Below are 22685 nucleotides of genomic sequence, written 5' to 3'. Positions count from 1 at the left end.
TGCTTTGTCCTCTAGCCCTTGCCATGAGAGTAGGGCTGTGTGACTCTGCCACCTCCCCCGCCTACAGAAGAAACAGGATTTGAGGTAACACACTATCATCATGTTAATAATTGTGAACATCCTACCATCCTGGATTCCAGGCTGAATTCTGCACTTGGACAGTCTTACCCAGTTTGGCTGTTGCAGGCACRCGGTTCTTGAGTGGCACAAGGCGATCTTTACAGGTTTTCTCCAGTGGCAGCTCACATTTTATGTGACGTCTGAAATTCTCCCGCAAAATAGAACGGATCACCTTCACAATGTTAGTCTTGTTCTCGCAGTCACTGCAAGTTTGAAAAAACAGGTAACCCAATTTTCTCCTCTGAAGAAAGACAATACTGGGATAAAAGTCAGCCTTCCTCCTTGCTGCTGAGTGCTTTAGTGCAGTGTTTGGTTCGGACCATTTGTTTYGTAGCAGTTTTGCAGCTGACTTTATGTGTTGCTAGACATTTCTCATACTTTTGCTTTTTGAGACTGTAATTATTTTCCTTCAGAAAAACAGCCCAAAAGATAACCTCCTGCGCTTAGGGATCATGCTATAAGTAAGTAGTCATTATCAGAAGGACATTTCTGCTAACCCACTAAGAATATCGTAAAATTGGTTACTTTGCCTATAATATACTGGAACTTAATGATCACATATCTGTAAATTTCTAACATGGTCTTACTCAGCTAAATTCACTCCAATTTCAAAATGTCATACTTTATGTAGTTACATACTGGCTCAGTGCCTGGAACCAGAGAGTGAAAGCTGCATTACAAGTGCTGACACAAAGGTCACTTGGAGAAAAAGCATGTATTCTTTCAAATTCCATTAATTTAATTTGACAAATATAACCTCCATATAAAGCTTACCTGCTGCACAACTGAAAAATAGTTTCTGGTCTGCCTTCTAGTTCTGACTTGGTGTGAATCAGTTCCCAGACACAACTGTTTTCTGTTCCTGTGCATGAAAGGGAATATTATTTTTGTAGATACYCCAAAATTCCTCCTCTCACAAAAACAGTGTTAATACAGGTACAGAGTGATCACACATGATCTCACATGAGGCAGAACCTAAAGGAAAGTCCCCTGAACTCTCACTTTCTAAGCAGCCTTTCCAGTTCTGCCTTTGAAAACAACCTTCTCTCTTGGAGAGTTACTTTACCCCATTCTTATACTTCTCACTGCTTTCTGGCTGTTCTGGCAATTGTGCAAAGCATTTGCCATTAAATACCTTGTGACGCTTATACAAGAAATAGAACTGGATAGGATCGTCTTTGCTTGCTTCTAGCTCTATTTTCCATGTGCTCAACTATGAGCCCACTGTACAAGAAAGATCAACTTAAAGAGAGAACACAAAAACAGTCCCTTGCTACAACAAATGATGCRGTTGAGGTTTCCACATGGGAAAACACAATGGTCAGCGTTTTCGTGCTCACAGAGAACACAAGGTTGTCAACAGGGCATCACCCATGGCTAAACACCTTCCTGGTCATGGTATCTTTTCATAGGGGATTTCCACTCTGTCATTTATCAGTCCTTTGTGACCATCTCAAATCACAGCAATAACATCACTGCAAGTCAGTCTCCATGTCATCTTGCATCTTCCTGAGCTCATTCATGGAAGAAGAGGGATGAAGCTGACATAACAAATGGAAAAAGTATGTTGCTATATCAAGCCAGTACCCTCTGAGAGCAAGGGCAACAGTGGCTACTATTTTCTCTACATCTGCCTATTTCCAGAAGCTCCCAAAAGACATATGGAAGAAGTAGCATTACAGAATCTCAGAAAACWCTTCATTCCTAGTGTACCCAGTGCAAGAGAATTACCTGCTGTATTCCCCAGTCGAACTTGAAGAGCAGATAAAGGAATCAGCCAACGAAATTTAAATGGATCCAAGTCACCATAATTATGTGCAGCACGAACATTAGTGGGCTGCAAAGGGAAAAAGAGGATATTTCTAAGAAGAAAAGGCAAGTGTATTTTTGTTTTGCTTTAAAAAGACCCACATCTAAAGAGAAACTGCAATTCATTAGACTTTCTCCTACAGTAGGCTAATATTGGCTTGTAAATGTAGCTGATGTAGCTGAAATAGTGATAGAATCAGCCTTTGAAATTTGTAATGGCTTCAGCTTTCAAAAGTACCCCTTTTTAATGGATAAAAATAATACTTTTATATGTAAAAGTACTACTAAGGAACAAGTGTTCCACAAAGAAAGAAACCCACAGACAGTTGATTAGCAGGATACATTAATCATGTCGCTGCTGYCACTACTTTTAAAGCTCCTCCATCTGTTAGGATAAGCATGTTGCAGTACTGCACCTCTGGTATTTAGGATAYACAACTTGCTGCTTGATCTCAGCATTCCAGCTTTGTAAATGGGAACAGACGAAGTTATGTTTATAATACGCCTTTTCTTTCCGAGTGATCAAGGGTCTCTAACCAGAGGCTTTAACCTGCACACCAGATTAAGGTAGCTATCRTAAATGCCATCCGGAGGAATTCCTACATGGCAATGTTTCATATTTCACCTGACAGAACTAACATGTGGCTCATACAGAGATGATGATGATGCTTACTAAAGGAGAAAAAAATAATTTCTTGCTACGAAGATACTGAGTACTCGGTTTGTTTCGGCTATGAGAGCTAGAATCCCAGCCTAGTGTCGGAAGGTGGCATGTTACCACAGTCRCTCTCCCTTCGACACTGGCATGGTCCATCTTCGACGACAAGGCAGTAGGAGCCTGTGCTAAAACATCCACTACTTCAACTTATACCAGACTTACCATTTTCTTTTTCAGTTTGCAGTTCTCCTTATATACAAGTATTACAGCCCTCTTAAAAACTAGAAGAAAGAAAGAAAGAAAAAGAAACACTTCTTATCAATTACAGATGCGATATTCAATGAAAATGCTATCTTGGAGAAGCTGATTATTACAATCACAAGAATTTAAAGGATGATAAGCAAAGTAATTGAAAAGCATCTGCCCTGTATTAACATAACAGCAGATTTTTTCATCCTACACTTCTTCATGCAATGGCAACATTTTTTCTCAGATTTTGTCCTGAACATTTACAATGGAGCCATTCTGCATGTTTATTCTAAAACTATCAGCAGCCTGTCTCCTGCAAGTCTTCACATAAACAGACACAACACATGTAGTTTAGATGTAAAAGATTTTCTCTCTGTAGAAAAAAACAAACTGATAGATGTCTTCAAGGGGAACAAAAGGCCTATAGCAAAAGACTGCCACAAAAGGTGGTAAATCTTTTCTTCCTGCCATTCAGCATTTGGATAATTGGAAACATTTGTCTCAGTTCCTACTTTTTTATCTGCAGGAATTCTCTGGCTTCCACAACATCTGACTGGAGTGACTCAYTAATGTTATCTAATCTCTCAGCCTCCTGTGAGGCAGGGACACATTCCCTGCAATCTGTGAGGAGGGAACAGAAACAGAGAGACAGTGAAGCTGCCTCTGACCTATGGGATGACTGTGCTCCCCAGGCCTTGATTTGGGCTGGAGGGCAGCACAGCTCTATCTCTACTCATGCATCCAGGTTTCCTTCCAGTGGGGGAGGAGAGAAGGCAAGGGGTGTGTAAATGGGTCTCATCCCTACATGCAACCAGGATGTGGCCATAGTGAGCGCTTTCACCCCAGAGTTCAGCACAGCTTTCCTACATCTCACGCATTAGGTGCATTTCTTACACTGCCAACATAGAGTCCCAGCTGAAACTAAACACTGGGTTACCCAAGTGGCAGACGAGCAGTCTAGGCTAAGCAACAGGACTGAGTCCTTTCATTCATACATGTTCTGCTGAGAACTCTCTGGGCTCAAGAGCCTGGTGTTAGCGGACCACTGAGAAGCTCATCCAAGTGAACCTGTGGAGGTAGYTCCTGTTTGTTCTCTGAAGCACTCTCTCCCTTAATCTATCATGCTTTGCCAGAGGAGGAACATATGACAACCCTGGGAAAGAGACTTGTCTCACGTGAATCTGGAATTGTTCTGTAAATGTTTTCCAATGTAGTTTTAAATAAATGTTATTTAAAGAAAGAGTCAAGTGGCTAAAATGTTTTGCTGGAACCTTTTAACTATTTATGTAATATAATTATTAAATGATTAATACTATAGATATTATTAAATAAAACTCTCAATTGTATGCCCTCATTTCCACATTCATTTTTCAAGTTAAAATAATCTGGATGCGGATTGCCAGACAACACATTTTGCTGTAATGGCTGTAAATCAGAGGTTAGCCTGGATTCACAGGGGTGAATCATCACTGTTTTCCTACCAGCCTCCTCTGAAAGCTTGGTTTATCAGATTGTTCTAAACTTTTCATTTTTTTTGTGTATTAGGAAACATAACAGTTCTGCTGTGCTTGTTGTCAGATGCGAGTCTATCCTAGATACCACAAGGCTACAGGGAAAGGAGATGGGGGCTTTCAGTAGTGAGAAAATGTAACTTGGTTATCTTTAGATTTGGAAGGATARAGAGTCATTACTGAAGGCACTCACCAAACACTGTAAGTTCAAGGTCTTTTCTTGCTTTGCTCAGAGATGGGAAAGGATTCAGCCAGGAAACTGTAGAATGCATCAGAAGTTCTCCCATTGAAAGCTCTGTCACCTGTATAAATTATGAACAACAGATACCTCACTGTTGTGATCTACAGCTGTTAGATGTAAGATGTTTATGAGTACAGGTTGACATCCTTAAGGATGTACATTTTCTATATTTAGTGTATGGACAGAGAGATGAGAGAGAAATTTACACTTAAGTAGGAAAGTGTATCAAGTAGGAAAGTGATCCCCTTTCCTCCCTTTCCTAAAAGGGTAACAAGCATAAAAAGTAACTACAYATAAGTTATGCAAGCTGGACAGAAGTTCATTATATTAGTAACTTAGAAGACTATTAAGTTGACTTGATGTTCTGTCACTGCCATATAGCCAGTTGTGAACCAGCTGACTTCTTAGCTGCAAGTATCTTTGTTTTCTATAAAGTAATTAGCATTAATGACAATGTCAAAGGCAGAATTAGTGGAGGTCTTTTATTCATACACTCTTCTTTTTTTCTGTGGAACACAATGTAAAACTGAAAACAATCTTTCAGGTTGTCAGGTTTGTTTCCCATCAATGACAGGAAACCAGGTGGCCAAGAAAACTGGGGATATGGCTTTTACTAGGGGAAACAAAACAACCAAGTAGGCAGCTCTCATGTCTGATCTCCATCTTCATGGATTTGATCTCCTTAGTAAACTTTTGATGTAAATAGCCCAGTTGAGATCTTGTTGCCCCAGTTCTGGGAGATGTGTAAACGCAATCCATAATGGTTTTTGCTCTGACAAATAGCCATGGATGCCTCAGCGCTAGAAGCGTAGAGAATGACAATAATAGACCTTAACGTGAAAATCCCTAGAATTGCCATTTTCATTTATACGGATGAAGAAGAATCTTAAGATCTTCAAGAACTCTGAAGCATAAAATCTGAATGCCATCGGGCATAGATAATCTTTAAAATATTTCAGAAGAGGAGGATGTCTATTTTTTCCTRTTGAGAATTATGTCTACTTCTGCTTGCAATTCTTGTTAGTCCAGAAAAAGGCTCTGGCAGCTGTCTGAAAATTTTACAGTAATCTGCTGACAAGAAGAAACTTGACAGGACAGACAAGAAATGGAAGTCATGATGTTAAAAGGCAAGGGAGAGCCCAGCACAAGTTCCCAGGGTGACTTCAGAAAGAGATAGGGGCACCCAATGGCTAGCAAGATTATGTCTCAAGAGCGAATAAAACAGGCTGCTTTTTTTCTTACCTCCTTCTCTGTTCCGCTTTGGTCTGCAACCAGCTGATCAAATACAGTGCCATAATCTTCATATATCTTCTGCATCTCATTGATGTGACTGGCTACTTTTTCCATTGCCTTCAGTGCTTCTACAAGGTTTAATAATTACATAGATAGCTAGGTAATTAATTACACTTTATAAACATGAAATTTCTTTTATTGAATCCTCTTTGAGGTGGGTAAAACTATGCAGCGTTCCCAGGATGTGGACAATAGTATCCTAGCTTTAGAGCAGTATTTTCTCATAGCGACCGTAGAAGGGTATGCTTCACGATCAGTGAGTGAAAAATGCTTATCTGGTGTTCTAAGTGCCTCAAAAGACTAATAAGCATTCTTGTGATGAGCACCCAAATATATGAATATTTATAACACCACAATAGTAAACATAGTTTGTTTGTTTGTTTGTTTGTTTGTTTTTACTCTGTAACAACCTAGGACCACTAGGACATCTAATGTAATTACAACAATACTAGAGTAAATAATCTGATGAATTTTAATGGTAACATATTGAATTTGGCTCATCACAGAACACAGAAAAGAAACAGAYTGTGCAAGTTCTTAACTGACTGTATCCATGATATTAAGTGTTGGTGGTCAGAGTTGGTTTAACTCATTTCCTAAACAAGAACGATGCCGGTTTTCATTACACTTTCCTGTTAATGCACACAGGAGTCAGAGAGGGGCACTTAGTTTCTCCAGTCCTGTCGGCTGTTCACTGTGCAGTCTTTCAGCAGTCTGGCATTCACTCTKGCCTGCAAGTCAGTCACCCCCAGTTTGGTTGAAATGGCAAAAAGACAATATTAGAAGCTCTTTCTGAAGACGGTAATAGTCTCGTGACTTTTTGCTGACAGTGTATCTTGCCTGAATCAATTTTGTTAAAATGGAAATCTATTCACAGAATAATTCTCTAGACTTTCCTCCTTGAGGAAACTGACAGCACTTAACTGGAATTTGCCAGTGTGAAGTCCCATGGATCTGAGCCTAGAAAAACAATCAGTTCTACTTCCTTCCTATGATATTAGACAGACAATTCTTTCTATGTGGGAAGACTGCAAAGCTTTGAGGCAGGTATTTTTTTATGCAAGAATCACAGCCAAGCCTCACATAACTTTCTTTGTTGAAGCTGCTAAACTTTTGACATATTTCACGAATCAAATAATAACCACAAGATGGAGCTTTGGTTAGTATTTCCCCTGTGAGGAGAAAAAAAAAATAAATAAAAAAGCAACACTGTTGCATTGCCCTGACATATGGTCCTGTCACAAAAATTAAGGAGCAARATGTCTAGTCCTGTTTGTCACAGCAAATCCCGGGTATCCACTTTTCAAAGGGACTTGAACATGCAAAGCAGTAATTTTTGCTAAAAGCAGGAGAAAGCTACGTATTATTTTTACTAAGAGGGAGGAAATTCTCTCTAGGTYTTGATAAGTTCTCTGACATCTACCAGAGCAGCCACCTGCATCTCCCGAAAGCCTTGGAAATCAAACTTAAATCATATTAATTCCTGTAAAAGAATGACAGAAGTTACCTGTCAAATGATAGTGCTCCTCACTCTCGTTATCTGTCAGAGACACCAGCTCTTTTAACAGTAGAGGGTATTTCAGCACTCTCTGGACAGGCTTTATGAGATACGACTCCAGCGTAGAAGAATGTTGCTTCGTGGGGTTTCGAGCATCCAGAAAGGCCTTAAAGGCACTATCTGTTTTGGCTAAATATAAATGTAACAGTGAGTCAGTTTAACAGGGAAATCACAGAAACTAGAATAACTTGAAAGCACAGAACTGCAACTAAGAGCAATAATTATACCAAGCTGATGTTATTCCTTGAGACAGTTCTTCCAGTASACCACAGGCCCATTCTGCATTGAATTAATAAACTGATGGCAGAGAAAGTAATTCCTAACTTATTCTAGAGTCTGTTGCAGTTTTGATTGACATCCACCTTTTTACCTGCATGAACAYACAAACCAAATACAGCTGCTGCTTCTGCTGTTTCTGCAGACGGCASAAACTTTCGGAAGATGTTTCTATTGCTACTCAGCCTTATGCCTAGGTGTTACAAAAGGAATCTTATTCCTTCAGTTCTATATCGTTTTTAGCAGAATCGTGGATCTTAGCTATTGTTACTGTGACCTGCCTATTAGACCTTGCTTTATATCAATATTCTCTACAAGTTGATGAGATTTGTTACAGTAGTTCACTGAAGTTTAAATTTATGCAAATGAATTACAATAACAAAGACAATGTATTACCTCTCTCAAGAACTTTCTGAACTTTGATGTGGTTTGCACAGAAGCCGCTGTACAGTTTAAAGTGGTCAGCATAATACAGAAAGGAACCTCCGAGGGAAAACAGCAACTTCTGAAATCAACACAATCAAAATTTTTGCTTCATTATTAGGATCATAATCAAACGTTCAAGCCACATAACAGAGGCTTAGTGCTGTGATTATCTGCTGCCTGTCTATAGATATTCTCTATGTGCATGTGTACATATGTCACATGAATTAATTACTGGCAGTAGCTCCATGAAGTTCCTGTATTTCTCTGAGTGTAGACTTCAGGCTATTTAGGCAAAGCCTGCAATCTTCTCAGTTTTCTCTTAGAGGACACCACCACTGYGGACACTCTGTCTTACTGTATCTCAGACAGCACAGAAACAAAAATCAACAGACACGTAACAGTACGTCCTGGGAAAAAACATGGGCTATAGGAAGCAAGGCACAAAGCTGCTAATGCCAGAAGAGACAGTGTAAAACAAGCACAGAGGATTGCTTCCCAAATGTTTCCCTTCTTTTAGGCAGGGGGTAATTATAGGGCACCTCAGTTTCTTAGATGTTTCTTAGATGAAAGCGAGGTTGGGAATATGTGGGAGGGACTCTGAATCATGAGGGAGATCTTTTTAGAAAAATATTTCCCAAAGCAAAGATAAGAAAAAGAAACAGTGAGGGAGGAGGAGGAGGAGGAAAGCAGCCCTCTTCCCCTTTTTTAATCAATGTTTGCTCCACAAAAGACAGCAAGTGCCAGGGAGACCTGCCAGCACCTCCCAGTYCTGTGACACTGACTGCATCTCTGGGACCACCTACTTCCTCCAGTTAGGTCAGRTACTGAGTGCTGCCACCGTAAGAGACACAGCACAGAGAGGGCACAATGTTCAATCGTTTGCACTTCACAGGCCCTGCTGGACCTCACCACACGAGAAACTCCTGCTGCATCTAACAGAAAAAGCTTCCAGTTTGTAGCCRGTAAACTGGGCGTAGTGGGGAGCACAAGGCAGGGCAGAATTCAGCATAGTGACAGTAAGCTTTCTGCAGAAGAGTTATGCATCGTAAGCATTGCTTGTGATATTTATAGAATATTCAAGTTCAGAGTTTATAGAATATTTAAAGTCTACTCTGCACCTTCCATATTACATCCTCTGCCATGGGAATAAGGAATATAAAACCATGACAAATAGCACTAATCTTTAACTGCTGAATAGGTATCTGTAATCTAAAGCAAAGTTTCAAACATAAAAGCAACTGTATGAAAAAACAGGTAGAACTTAGAGCTCTTAAAGCTAGATCTCCACAAACATTTCCAGGCACACTGCGATATAGTAAAAGATCAAGTATTTACTCGGAACTGGGATGGCGTTTCCAGTGTATTAAAATCTGAGGAGGAAGAAATTCCATCTTCAAGGGTCTCCAGAAACACCTTCTGGAAATCCAGCATTTCCGGCAGGCTGCCAAACAAGGACTCCATCTGCGAATATCAAACATCAGGCTATGAAGCACAGCACTCCATACCTCTAAAAGAGTCTTGAAAAAACAGTCCTTGTAGGACAATGTGACATACAAAGACATGCAAAGGCCAATAACATTTTCATTAACAGTTTTCAAATGGGCTTTATAGAAAAGTCATTAAAAAGGCAAAGAATTCTTAGCAGCGTTTTAGTCACAAAAACAATTACCATTAAAAGAAGAAGTGACTCATGTACCAGACAGAAAGACATTAACTGGTGTAACTCTATTGCTTTGTTTGTTGTTTGCTTTTTCAGTCATGCTCTCAGCAATGGAAAAGTCCAAATGCCAAGGTCTTAACCCATAAAAGAAKGAAAAGAACATCTTTCACTTATTCCCTCACCTCATCTTGGGTAAGGAAAGTTTCATTTTGAAGGGGTTCCAAGTACAGCTCAAACAGGCAGCTCAAGTCCTGCAAGAAACAGAATTTAATTTATGGAACAGTTGGAAATTTTTCTTTAAATCACAACTGAGGGATAGGCAGTTTTCTGGAATGAAGCAGAGATACAACTCCTTCTCTGTAACAAAATCACCCAGATTATTAGTGCTAAATGATTGCTAAGTTAATGGCAAATTCATTTCGATGTAATATTTTTGTTTCATCCTTATGGCTCTACAGCCTCATTATAACAAATTATATTTTATTATAGCATGGGGAGAGAAAGTTACAGATGGTAGTTTTCTAAAGAATATTTGTGTACAGATATGTATATATTCTGAAGAATGTTCATGTACCTGAACAGCATCAAGCATTTTAATCAGGCAAGTTAGCCATAAACCATATAAATGGCCCCTCATTTAAACATCAGTAGTAATACTCAGAAGGACATATAACATTTTAAAATCCTCTCAGGTATTAAAGTGATTGGTTATTTTGTCAGGAGCTATATGACTGAGGACTTTTTCCATCTCTGCTCCAAAGAATTCGTGCCGCTGTTGAAGACTTACTGTCCCACACCAGAGCATGACAGCTGGGTTGGGGCCTGAGAAAAGAAACTGCGGGAACTCTTATGAAGAAGGAACAACGAGCATCTCGCCGAGAATCCCACAATGAGTTTTTACAACCTGCCTGTGCTACGATTTTGCCTGGTACTACCATGCATTTCAGTGACCTCCATATGAAAATCATGAGAGAAAAACAGAATCTGGTTACAATTTTGGTATGATTTCACCCAGGGAGAACTGTAGTGAAAGCATATGACTAATAATTTAGCATCACAGATTCATGCAGGCATCCTCCTCTGTGGTACAGGTAGACTTATTCAAAGACGCAAAGGCAGAGTTTGAGCCTTTGTTCAAGGGATTCCTCTATAAGAGACACCAGCTGGACATGCACGGGGTTTACGTTCTGTAAAGCTTCCTCAAGTTTACAGTGTATGTCTAGAGATTAGTGGATATTCTGAAGGCAATAAATTGAAAACTTTCTCTTGTTTACCACAACTGATTGCAGCAAGCATAGGCATTTCTAAGTATGTTTTTTGAGATCAAGTAACATAAATGATTCCTCCTTGCCAAAGGCCAATGAAATCAAGATTTCCACATTGCTTTTGGCATCCAGCCCCATGAAGTTTGGATTTATAAAAAGAAAGGACATATATCTAACAAATTACAGACTTACCAGTCAAAGGAGAAATAACACGTATGATGCTACAAACAACCTTTTAGCTTTGAAAACTGCCGAGTCAAAATAATTATGCACTATTTTCCACAGTTAAACTCTTTGCTAGTTGGCAGGAGGCTTTTCTGTTCTTCTACCAAAATATATTTTCATTTGGAAAACCATGGAAACATTCCCTGGARGACCCCCAATATTCAAATACTGCAGATTTCTACCTACCATGAATTTCCAGTCTCCAATATAGATACAAATTGACTAGAATTAAAGCTACTAGACCAAATCTTACAGCTTCTTTTACAGGAACAAGCCTACTGAAAGCAGCAAAAATTATGTAAGCAAACCCTGTAGGGTATGGCCCTTGTAGAGGGCAGTTCGTGTGTATTCACATGAGTTCATACATGCTCATACAAAATGTGTAAGACCATCCACAAATCATGGTCAGCTTCACAAAGAAGGCTGCAGCTAGTCAGAAAAATGTTTTTGTTTTGTTCTGTTTTGTTTACCTTGACATAAGATTTCTCAGTGTCCATAAGTTCTTGGATGACTTTTCTCAATCTATCTGCATCAGAAAGGTGCCGAGCCAGTGGTCGTGGAGGCGGATCCTGGTTGTCCTTCTGTCCTTCCATACTGCTTGCCTGGAYTTCCTGGAAATTTCGGCACAATGCACTGATCTGTTCTGCACTCTGATAGATGAAAAGAAAGGGACAAGCACTGACAGTTTAGAACACAAACAGTTCCATAAGCACTTTTAATTCCTCAAATTTTGCTCTTGCTCCAAATTCAGGGGTTAGGGCATGCCATTATTTTTTGTCAAACATATCCTGATTGCTTTGACCAGCTTGAACTTTTAGCAGTATTACATCAAAACAGTAAAATAAACCAATTTCTAGTTCCTTCTCCTTGCAAATCATTCTCACTCTTCAGATACAAACTTGTGGGATGYAAAAGATGAGAGAGTGCACTCAGGGATATTATATACTTTGATTCTTATGATGTTAGCATCACACTGTTTTCCATCTCTCTTATTTCACAACATTCACTGCACCAAAACAGAAAAAACTAGCAGGTACAGATCTCTTCTTTAAAGCATCCAGAATGAGTGTTCTATTTGTCATCTATTTTTGTATGTATGTGTGTGTGTGTATAAAATACATATATATTTTTAAACAAAGGAAACTTGGAGCTCAGGTTTCAGATTCCAAAGGCCTGGACTGTTGAAAGATGTTTAGATGCTTCCCCTTCAAGGAGGTAACCAGTTATCAACTTCTTGCCTTCAGAAATGGGGAATGGACACCTAAATCTTTGAGCTTCTTCAGAAGAACGTTAAATATGAAAAAAAAAACCCACAAGTTATTTTTCAAGCAAGGTACAAGTTGGAGATGGAACAACAATGGTTAATCTTATACAGTAAAGATGGAAGAGAAAGAGAGCTTTTYTAACAATATGGAATGATTCTGTAATTGTTCTTGCATGACCACCACTGGCACCAGAAAGTCTCTTTCTGACCRCCTGATTCACCACAGGTCAGCCATGTAGTTAGGTTCACTAAGATACYGGGTTATCAAATGAGCTAATGTAAAAGTTATTCTGAAACTAAACTAAGCTATACTAAACTTCCTGTAAGGTGGAAGCTACACATACTAGCACTATAAAGTTTCAGCCATATACATCCCTCACACCTATTTTAGTGGAAATAAATGTTAATATGTCAAAATTTGCCATGTAATCCATATTACTCTATTGTTTCCCAGGCCTCAGTTTTGAACAGTGCCACCATCTCTTAAAAAAATTAAAATTACTTACTAGTATGTGCAAATATTTTTCACAAGCCTGTGTAATGACAGCTTTCAGGACTGTGAAATTTAGATAAATTCCATATTTACAGCATTAAGACTAGACAGAATTCAACATAAACTTGGTGGTGTTTGTTGGAATTATTGCTTCACTGTGAAGGAATACACCAAAAAAAAAAAAAAAAAAAAACTTGGTGGTGTTTGTTGGAATTATTGCTTCACTGTGAAGGAATACACCAAAAAAAAAAAAAAAAGAAAAAAAGAAAAAAGAAAGAAAAGAAAAAAAATCACAGTAACTCTGTACCACTAAAAATACTTAATGTGTTTTGGAAATAAATTGTAACTTCACTTCAGTTAGCGGGCTATTTTAAAACAACTTCTAAACAGCTGAATTCCAAAGTATGTGAGTGTTATTTTCTTTGATTCTGATGTCAAAAAGTTTTGTATTTTATCAGAATGACTCAGATTTTATGCTCTCTACAGCTCAAGGTGTGCGTTGGCAGCTTGATTTACATCAACATGAGGCCTGATCAAGGACACTATATCAGGGACATGAGACAGCCTATTGAAAGCAAGTCATAAACATCATTGTCAGGCACAAATTAACAAGAAGGAGTTAGAAGTGCTCTGTTCCTCCCCACTCCCCCTTAGCACAAGGTGGTAGGGCCTTGGAGGACAAGCTGCAAGTCTTCCATTTCAGTCTGGGTTTCAGATGGATCTGTTCCCAAGAGCCATTCAGTAAGAAAGTGTATGGACTGAGATGATATCCTCAACATAAATAGTATTTGAGCACTCTGGTGCCAGAAATGGTTCTGCATAACTGAACCAAGCCCAAGGTGCTCACTGGGGTACCTCTCAGCCCTACTGCTGATGACTTGTGATTTTACGAAGGTCACTACATTCCCGAACACGGGAGCACCTTGCTTCTGCTCCTGCATATTGCCTCTTTTCCGCAGTGCTGCTTGTAAGCTCTGATCCTTTCCCACAGCCTCCTATCATCCCATTCGAGGGAGGCTTTCAGGCTGTGCAGTATCCAGCCCTGCTTTTCATTCTCTGTACCCACTACAGTATTTACATTTGGGTCAAAGCAAGCATGAAACACTACTTGATCAGGACAGAAGTAGTTCACATTCAGCCCTACACTCTGCACAGACCATAGCAGATACAAGATTACRTTTTGCCAGTGAAACCACAAAGTGTACAGTGGTTCTGGACCAAGAGCCCAATACTTGTGAGAAATTGGAACAACAAACTAATGAAGAAGAATAAACTTTTTTTGCTTCTGTGTTCCATTTTCTCTCTCTCTCTTTTTTTTTTTTTCCTCTTTCAATCCACATTTATTCCCAAAGCTTCCTTACTACCCAGACTGGAATCTTTTCCTGCCTTTTTTCACTYTGCCCTGGATGTTTTTTCTGACCTTCCTCACAAAAAAAAAAAAAAATGATTTGCTCTTTTTGCTATTTAAAATGGATCTTTTCTAGAAACACCCTAATGACAATCCCTATGATCATCTCTCCTACATCAGGTGTGGTGCTTCACCTGGACACAGTATGAAAGGTCTAGCCTCTATCCCTTTTTTTATTGCAAGAGAAAATTTCCAAGCCACCTTGGCATTCTGGATGTCAAAGCAGAGTTTGGCAGTTCACTGCCCRTAAGTCAAGTACTCTCAGGAGGAGCCCCAAGGTGCAGCACACATGCACTCACCATGCAAACCTATGTTCTTACTCAAATGTGTGTGGCAAAACAAGAACTATACCATGTGAAAACGACATTGCAATGGCTAACACAAAGGCAGGTTAGACTCACAGATACATCTGGTAAACTCCTCAGGCACACAGCTTGTATCTGCACAGGGCCAAGATGACTGGCAGCCCTTATTAAATGGTAACAAATGATTTATGCCAAAGTTTATAGCATCCAACTCATCAGAATCAAAGCATTTACATTAGTGAAGAAAAAAGCCCAGGTCTGACTGTGGCTGAGGCTGCAATGTAGCTGAGCACAGAGAAGAGGTGAGGACAGCAGACAGCTGAAGCAATAAACTTTCTCCATAACACATCCTGTGGCTACTTGATTTTATGTATTACACCTGTGGCAACATGTAAAGGAGACTGAAGGCAACTTCGGCTGACCGTTAGCACTGCAGAGCACACTGAGGCTAAGGATCCAAAAATGCAGACARCCTAAGCAACCAATACTGCTAATTTGAATGGCGGAGTTGGGAAAGAAAACTGGAGCTTATGCAGATACTGTCTTGTCCTCTAAGAAAATATAAGGACCTATAGGAGCAACGTTAAGAAACTCTCCTTTTATCCCTGCATGTTTTCAACTCATAGTTAAGTCTCACATCATTTTGAATGGAGCGTTTCCTGGAAATGAAGAACTGCTTAYAGTAACGCTAGAAGGGAAAGCCCTAGGCCACATAACTGTCAGCTTCACCTATAGCTGTCAAATACCACAGTTGTGCTTCTTCTTGTTAGATGGAGATGAATCATGTCCCATTTTCAATAATACTCATGAGAAAAATATTAGAGAGTATTTCTTTAAAGTGAACAAAGGATATGCTTGCTAGGAACCTCTTGGYGGTTTTCTTTGCTCCTTGTACACAAGCATATCATCATCTAAGGCCATGCTATCCCCAGCAGAGTTAAAAATCTCCATAAAATTAATTGGAGAGAGAGCAGAAGACATTAATCAGCAGTAGTTAAGCATTAGCACCACAATTTCACAGCTACCCTGTGACTTTCTACAGAGTGACACTGACTGAGCACAAGTGGCACACAAGGTTAATTAGTGTTACGGTCTTTCTGTTCACTGCTGTTTATTTTACTGTCTCTCATTTATACACTTCAGGTACTCTACGAGGTACTCTGGCAGGGTTTGTTTGAAAAAGTGAAGGAAAGAAGGAAGACTTAAATATATATTTTCTTTGATTAGTTTTCAGATTCAGGTACCCTTGGGTAGGATATTGACCACATCTGAATTCTTTATCAAAAGAGGAAGCATGCTGATAAGGCATGTTGCAGAAACAGATTAGTCCTGTATCTTTGAAAGTCCCGTATCTCTGCTCTGATATAGGTATTTTCAGGAAATAAAACTGAATGCACCTGTCAACAAGAGAAATACAATTACATGGGATTTTGAGAAATGAACCATCAGCCAGAGACCTTTTTACATCCTTCACATTGTAAAAAAGGAAAGCCTTTTGAGATGTCTGCCATTTTTCTTTTATATGAGAAAGCATTTCTCTCCTGCACAAAGGCAGGCCTAGCAGCCATCACTTCATGCACTTATTTTTATCACTATGGACCGCTCTCTCTCATCCTCAGACTGGGAAACACTTYATAACCAAAGCAAAGGCTAGAAAGTTGCAGGTCTTGGCTTCCTTAAGGACCACTGAAAAAGGTCCTTAAAATCCTGAGTTCTGGACACAGTGATAAAGTACACACATTCCTAAATTGTTTATTAAGATTGAAAAAGGCCAGTACAGTTTTACTGAAAACTGCCTTGTGGGATTTCCACCATAGCTATCTGGGGAAGACTGAGCCTCAGGCAACAGAAGTTAAAATAGTCATCACTGGACTTACCTTTTGGTCGCTTGCCTACTAAGTCACATCCCTTCTCCTCCCCCCCTCCTCRCCGGAAACACGCTCCTTTCTCCTCTGTTAAAAAGGAGCTTGGAAATGAAAATCTAACTCTACCTCAAAACGACCAAGAGCACAAAATTGGCCCTCATGGACACTGCTGAAAATTTTAGGGTCTGTTTTGCTTAGCTGCATTTCTTGCATGCTTTTTAATTAAAATGTTTAAAATATTGCTAAAGGAATTTTGTTCTAAATGCTAATTCAGATCTTGGCTTGTATCCATAAGCCTATTTCGAGTTATGCTCAAGGATGGAGAAAGAACCCTTCTATGGTACATTATGGCACATTATGAAAAACAGCCCTACCAGATCATTGGAAGAGTCCCTAACAGGCAATACGGGAAGAGCTAAGAATAAAGTTTTGTCTTGCAGTCAAAATTTCTCAATTTCAGAGAGATTTTTCCCTCTGAAACTTTATGCTATTTCTTCTCATTTAGAGGTTGACCTCATAATGCCTTGTTCTGCCTTTTCTTTTGTAAACGAAAAATGTTCCAGTAATGCAACTAGGTATTACCAACCTTATTTAATGAAACAAAAGTACAATAACATGACAGCTTGATGATTCATAACTCTTTCCTGACCGAGCAGGTCAAAATCTGAAAGAAAACTGAACACTTGGCTCTGTAAAACAGCTCAGATGCAACCCAACTGACTGGGTGCCAAACCTATTAATCTAAATTACACAGAGCAAAGTCTTCACTCTCACTTGCCACAGAGAGATGCCTATCTTTCTCCTTGACCACACAGAAGGAACCTCTGACAACTCAGGTGCTTAACTGAAACACCTAGTTATAAACCAAGTCACGCAGACTGGAGCTGGGCCCAAGCTCCTGCATCAACCAGGTCCTGAGGACTGGCAGCTCCTGCAGAGAGCACAGCCGCTGCGCTCAGCCTCTTAGAAAATCAATCTCCCAGGGCACCTGATCCAATGCATATCAAAGTCAAAGGCAAAATACCATGGAAGGTTAYATTCTGACTGTAAGAAATGTAAAGATGATGAAAAAGAGCACAAAAAAAGAAGGAAAAAAAATAAAAAACAGAGAAGAATCCTGGCAGCCCAAATCTCAAAACTCCTGTCAGGTAATATTAAAGCACATTTTGCAAATTTTCCCAAAATCTAATCTTAGCAAAGTGTTGTCATTCTCTCCTTTTCTCTCACCTTATCCCAACATAGTCAATCTTTATGCAGAAAGTTCACGTATTTTTCTACCGTCTGTGTAATATCACAACTTAGTYATTTATAGCCTTCTTACTTCCCCCAACAGTTCCTTGACTGTAGCTTTTATTTTCTCCACCCTTTTCCACAATCCCAAATTGTTTGTCAGAAAGAGAGAAAGAGTTAAAACATTAATTCTGTAGCTACTTCCAAATCTTACTGAAGAATCTTTGCTAAACACTTMTTCTCCAAATCTGGATCCCCCCTTAGTCCTTTCTCTGCCAGATGCAAGCAGTAACTATTTGCTTGAGCACCGCAATATCCACCAAACCAACCTCCTTCCCTTCCCCAAGCCTTAAAAAGCCCAAACTTTTCCAATGCACTTTACATGCCGGTGTAAAGTCATCCACTGAGGACAGGTTACCAGAATCCATTATTTCATTATATGCTCTAATGGGCCCTACTTATCAAGCGCAAAGAGCCTGGCATGTGCGTGCAGCTCAGCCACCTTCCCTAGTTTAATAAAAAGCACCCCCCAGCGCAATACACACGGCGGCCGAACTTACCATAGAAAACATCCTGTGCAGCGAGCCRTAAGCGGCCGCTGCCTGCTGCTGGGTTTTGCGAGCCAGCGCTAAACTCTTTGCTCTGGTTTTACTCCTCCTGAAGGCCGGCATCGTGGCTTGCAGACGCTAACTTTGCCGAAGGAAAAGGCCCTTCTAARGGACACTGCAGTTTCACCCTCACGCACCTCTCTCCGTGCTCGGCTGCAGTGTGCCGGTGTGCAGAGGCACAGCAGGAGGTATTTTTGGTGCTGAGGAATGAAAATCTGAGACACTGTCAACATCCCAGTTTAACTGGGCTAAGCGTTGTAGGAGAGCACAGGCAGGAGACCATACCTCCTTTTATTACTACAAATGCAATGAAAACATGCCAGGTAAGAAGGAGAAGGGTGATTTTTTCCCCTTCTTTTTATAGCTTAAGGTAGTCAATGCATGACAAAATGCAGCTACAGCAAGAGAATGTGGGTTTTAAAGAGCAAGCCTCCCCAGAAATGCACCTTCCTCGGTGCATCTGAAATTCACTGCATAAACAAAACATCAGGTGCTTTGAGAAAATTAGCCCAATACCTAAAAATATCTAAAGGGTGCTGACTGCCCTGAAGGTCAACGTGGATTGTCAATGGTACAGATGCTCTGTCAAGGGTATTCGCCACTAAATGCTGCRGCATATAAATGCCCTCAGAACGATAAAACGGAAAACAAAGAGGCAGCACTCTGGACGCTTTGCTTACATAATTGTGCTTGTCCTTTGTTTGAACTTTCCATTTGTAATTACATCAATACAAAGAAATTTAAACTGTGCTCATTAATAAATTCATGCTGGAAAGTGTCAGTCCCCATGCTGATACACTTATACAAAAACAATCATGTCTACAAATAGATTGTTCCTTTTTTTTTTTTTTTAAAAAAAAAAGCAACTTTAAATAAAACATTATAGGACATTACACCATAGAGCTGAAGGGTCAGAAGACTGATAAGCAATTCATTAGTAAAGCGAGAGCTGCGCCAGAGGAATAATAAACATAATAACCCCCACATTCACCTTATTTCAGCACTTTCAGAGCACAGTGATGCAGAGATATAAGATTTCATTCAACATTGCCCTTTCCATCACCGATGCCACTCTAAAGCTTGCAAACCCTTTCCTTGAACCCAAACGCTGCCTTCGGCTATGTSCGTTACTGCCATGGGTTTCAAGGATTTTCAACCTTCCTATAAGCAGGGACTTAATGTAGCCCCCTTGTTTAATTACTGCAATTCAACTTCCATCCATCTCTTTCCAGATCATTAGTGCAACCTGACAGCTCAGCATTTGCCAGACCATAAAGCTCAGTTGCTGAGTGGCTGTYGAGCTGAAGAACAACGACCCTGGATCCCTGAAATAACAGGCCACTGATAAAGCATGCAGAACACATCAAAGTAGTAGGACCCGTCTGCTTGGCTGATGGACTCYGCCTTTTTTAGGACTGGGATGTTGTCAGATTCACTGGGCAAGAAGATTGTAAAACAGAAAACCAAAGGGAATGGTTTTGGAGGAGCGACAGAGACATTGACTAATGTTTCTTCTCCCATGGCCACAACAGCCTGTTTCAGACATCCAATTCCATGGACTACTCTGTAGCACGTACAAGAGCTTACTTTCCTTAGCCATCATCAGTGGTTGCCTCTCAAGTTTTCTGCAGACCTTAGACATCAACAGACAAAGTCTGAAAATAAAAGAAAAATCACTAGTCTTTAAAAGTTAAATGTTTAAAAGACAGCATATGGACTTGAAAAATCACACAAGCCAGTCCATCAGCTCCATGTTTATTAGAGTACAACTGTACTGGCCGAAAAGGTACTGTTTCTCCATTTTCTGTCAGCATGAGTTATGGCAACTTCCAGCTCCACTGTTGTAATAGAGAGGTATTAAAAGGACAACTCATCTACTGGGACCAAGAAAATGCTTCTAAAATGCAGGTCCAAGCAGTATCGTCAATCCTGATGAAAAACAACGACAGGTCTTTTTAGTTCCATATTAGGAAGTAATTCTTCCCCAGGCTTGCTAATTAAGCCTGAGTTATTAGTTAGCCATATGTCAGCTGAAAGATGTTACCAATTAGCAATTTTTTTTTAATGTGCATTCATTAGGAAAAAAATGCAATGTTTCAGTAACACTTCCAACTCTTACAGAGGAACTTGGATATATCAAAAAAACAAAAAATACAAAGGTAAACAAAAAGCCCCACCAAATACACCAAATCAAACATTTTTTTTAGCATTTCTTTTTCTTTAGACTCAATTTCTCTTCTAGGACAGATCTCCTAAGTCAAATGCACATCTGAAATAACCAATCACCTTGAAATACTTTTACGATGACTGGAAAAATGACGTATTTTTGTTGTTTGTTCTTTTGTTGTTTGCTCTGAGTAACACACATTCCCTTCAGAGACATCTGTTTTTCATCTTTCCATGGCACCAGGTTGATAGACACCGTAACAGTAACATCCTTCGTACTACAAGCTTCCCTCTACTGTCCCGATTTGTCTAGGTGCGCTTACTTAGAGAGAGTTTGTTTCCCRTCTAGCTTTTGCCCTCAATGTATGAAGGCAAAAGGCTAATTTTGCTCTGTCTGTATAAAATTTGAATGAAAGGAAACAGYGGCCTGCCTTCGGGAAAATTTGGGGCACTCATGGGCTGATTTATAACATCAGTCTGGACCACCAGTGAAGCAGGAGATAGTTTGTATACACAGTATGTGACACAAGTGGTCTCTAGGGATTACAAGTTTATGCTCAACCCTGTCTTCAGATCTCTACAGTCATTTAAGAGGACTTACTCTTCTTTTTTATAAATGTGGGTGRATTATTTAAATTTCTCTGAATTTTTTCTATCATCAAGCTTATTATACTAATAACATGTTTTATAATGTCTTCAAATGCTATTTTCAAAATATAATTGACTACAGTGAAGAGATTTGCTTTAATTACAGCACTAAAAAGAAACAGTTAACATTCGGAATGTTTAAAATGAATTCTTATTTAATTTTTAAATTCCAGCAGCCTAAAATACTSTTTGGAACGTTCTCACTCAAAGAGTTTTGTGCTGAATGCAAAACTTTTCTTGAATGCTGAATTAGAAACTATGGCAACCACTGAGACATTAATCTTTGCAGTTGCATTCATCCTTCACAGCATATTTTATGAGCATTCTTTCGAGTTGGAGAGGTCAACTCTTATCTTTTTTTATTACCAGCAGGCATATTATATTTAAAATGTTAAAATATGCACTTATCACACTGTAAATACAGATAAAGACCCCATGGATTCCACACACTGACCTTCCCCTTGGTTTTGGTGGGGTTTTGTTTAGACACTAAARAAGGATTCTGCAGTTTCAAAACAAAATAATCATAATGTGAATGAAGGTCTAGCATGAATATATTAATAAGTAGAGACAGAGGCACACAGTGCTATGGATARCAGGTAACAAAACATGAAAAATCTGCTGGGGTTTTCCTTTGTATTTAACTCAACTGTTAATTTCTGATCCCAGAATTGATCCCAGAATTTTTTCACTCTCCTGCTCTTCCTTCCTTTCAGGTATCTTTTTTTTTTCTTTTTTCTTTTTTTTAAAGTCTTTGCTGTTGCAGAATCTGGTGCAGGTAGAAGATTCTTGCAGTTTTGGCATCTCAGATCTACCTTTGACCTTACATGTTCCTAACAGCATAAAATRGGGATCAAAGCCTAATCAGCCTATGAGGATACTCAGGACACAGTCCATGTCCAGGATTACCTATTGCAAGTTTATCCAGCATACAGTGACTCTGTATCCTGTGAGTGCAGTGTTGCTGTAACTACTGGGCACATCACATGCCTACGCACGTGCTTAAATCTTTCTGCATTGCAAAGCAAAAAGTGTATCTTCCTGCAGGCACTGTAACTAAATGGTATCTCAATCTTAAAAAGTAAATAATCTACAGCTGGCAGAGAGGTTATCCAGTTCCTTCAGTCTGTCAGAAGTGTGATTAGATATCCCTGCCTTTGATTTCCATTTGAAATGCTGCCGTGACATCTTGCACTGCTGGTGACTGAGGTTGCCTTTGGAGGCCTGAAGTGAGGGACTCTAATGCAGCCTCCTGTCTTTCATCAAGGAAGTTCAAAGCATCTCCAGAGACGATGCTGACAATACCTTACTGTGGTGAGCCACTATTGTTGTCACATGCTTCTCTGTGAGAGAAGTTACAGAGAAGTCATATTCTTCTCTGAGCCTCACAATTTTTTTCCTAGCACA

General features: G+C 39.6%; 1 protein-coding gene across 1 annotated transcript in view; it reads right to left on the bottom strand.

Annotated features, from left to right (window-relative positions):
• The window catches only part of TIAM2 (TIAM Rac1 associated GEF 2), a 180234-nt gene that overhangs the window by 2390 nt on the left and 155159 nt on the right, over positions 1–22685 (bottom strand). The window contains exons 17-27 of the mRNA XM_085297988.1: positions 11762–11941; positions 9984–10052; positions 9477–9602; positions 8112–8220; positions 7389–7568; positions 5831–5949; positions 4541–4649; positions 2810–2868; positions 1852–1957; positions 895–982; positions 169–323 (exon numbers count right to left, since the gene is read on the bottom strand). Coding sequence (XP_085154114.1) covers positions 169–323; positions 895–982; positions 1852–1957; positions 2810–2868; positions 4541–4649; positions 5831–5949; positions 7389–7568; positions 8112–8220; positions 9477–9602; positions 9984–10052; positions 11762–11941 — 1300 coding nt within the window. The remainder of the gene's footprint in view (positions 1–168; positions 324–894; positions 983–1851; positions 1958–2809; positions 2869–4540; positions 4650–5830; positions 5950–7388; positions 7569–8111; positions 8221–9476; positions 9603–9983; positions 10053–11761; positions 11942–22685) is intronic.

This window comes from Rhea americana, unplaced genomic scaffold, assembly GCF_003343005.1.
Source record: "Rhea americana isolate MKP2758 unplaced genomic scaffold, rheAme1 scaffold_134, whole genome shotgun sequence".
Lineage (NCBI taxonomy): Eukaryota > Metazoa > Chordata > Aves > Rheiformes > Rheidae > Rhea > Rhea americana.
The sequence above is the reverse complement of the archived record's forward strand: the minus strand, read 5'-3'. Positions and strand labels throughout refer to the sequence as shown.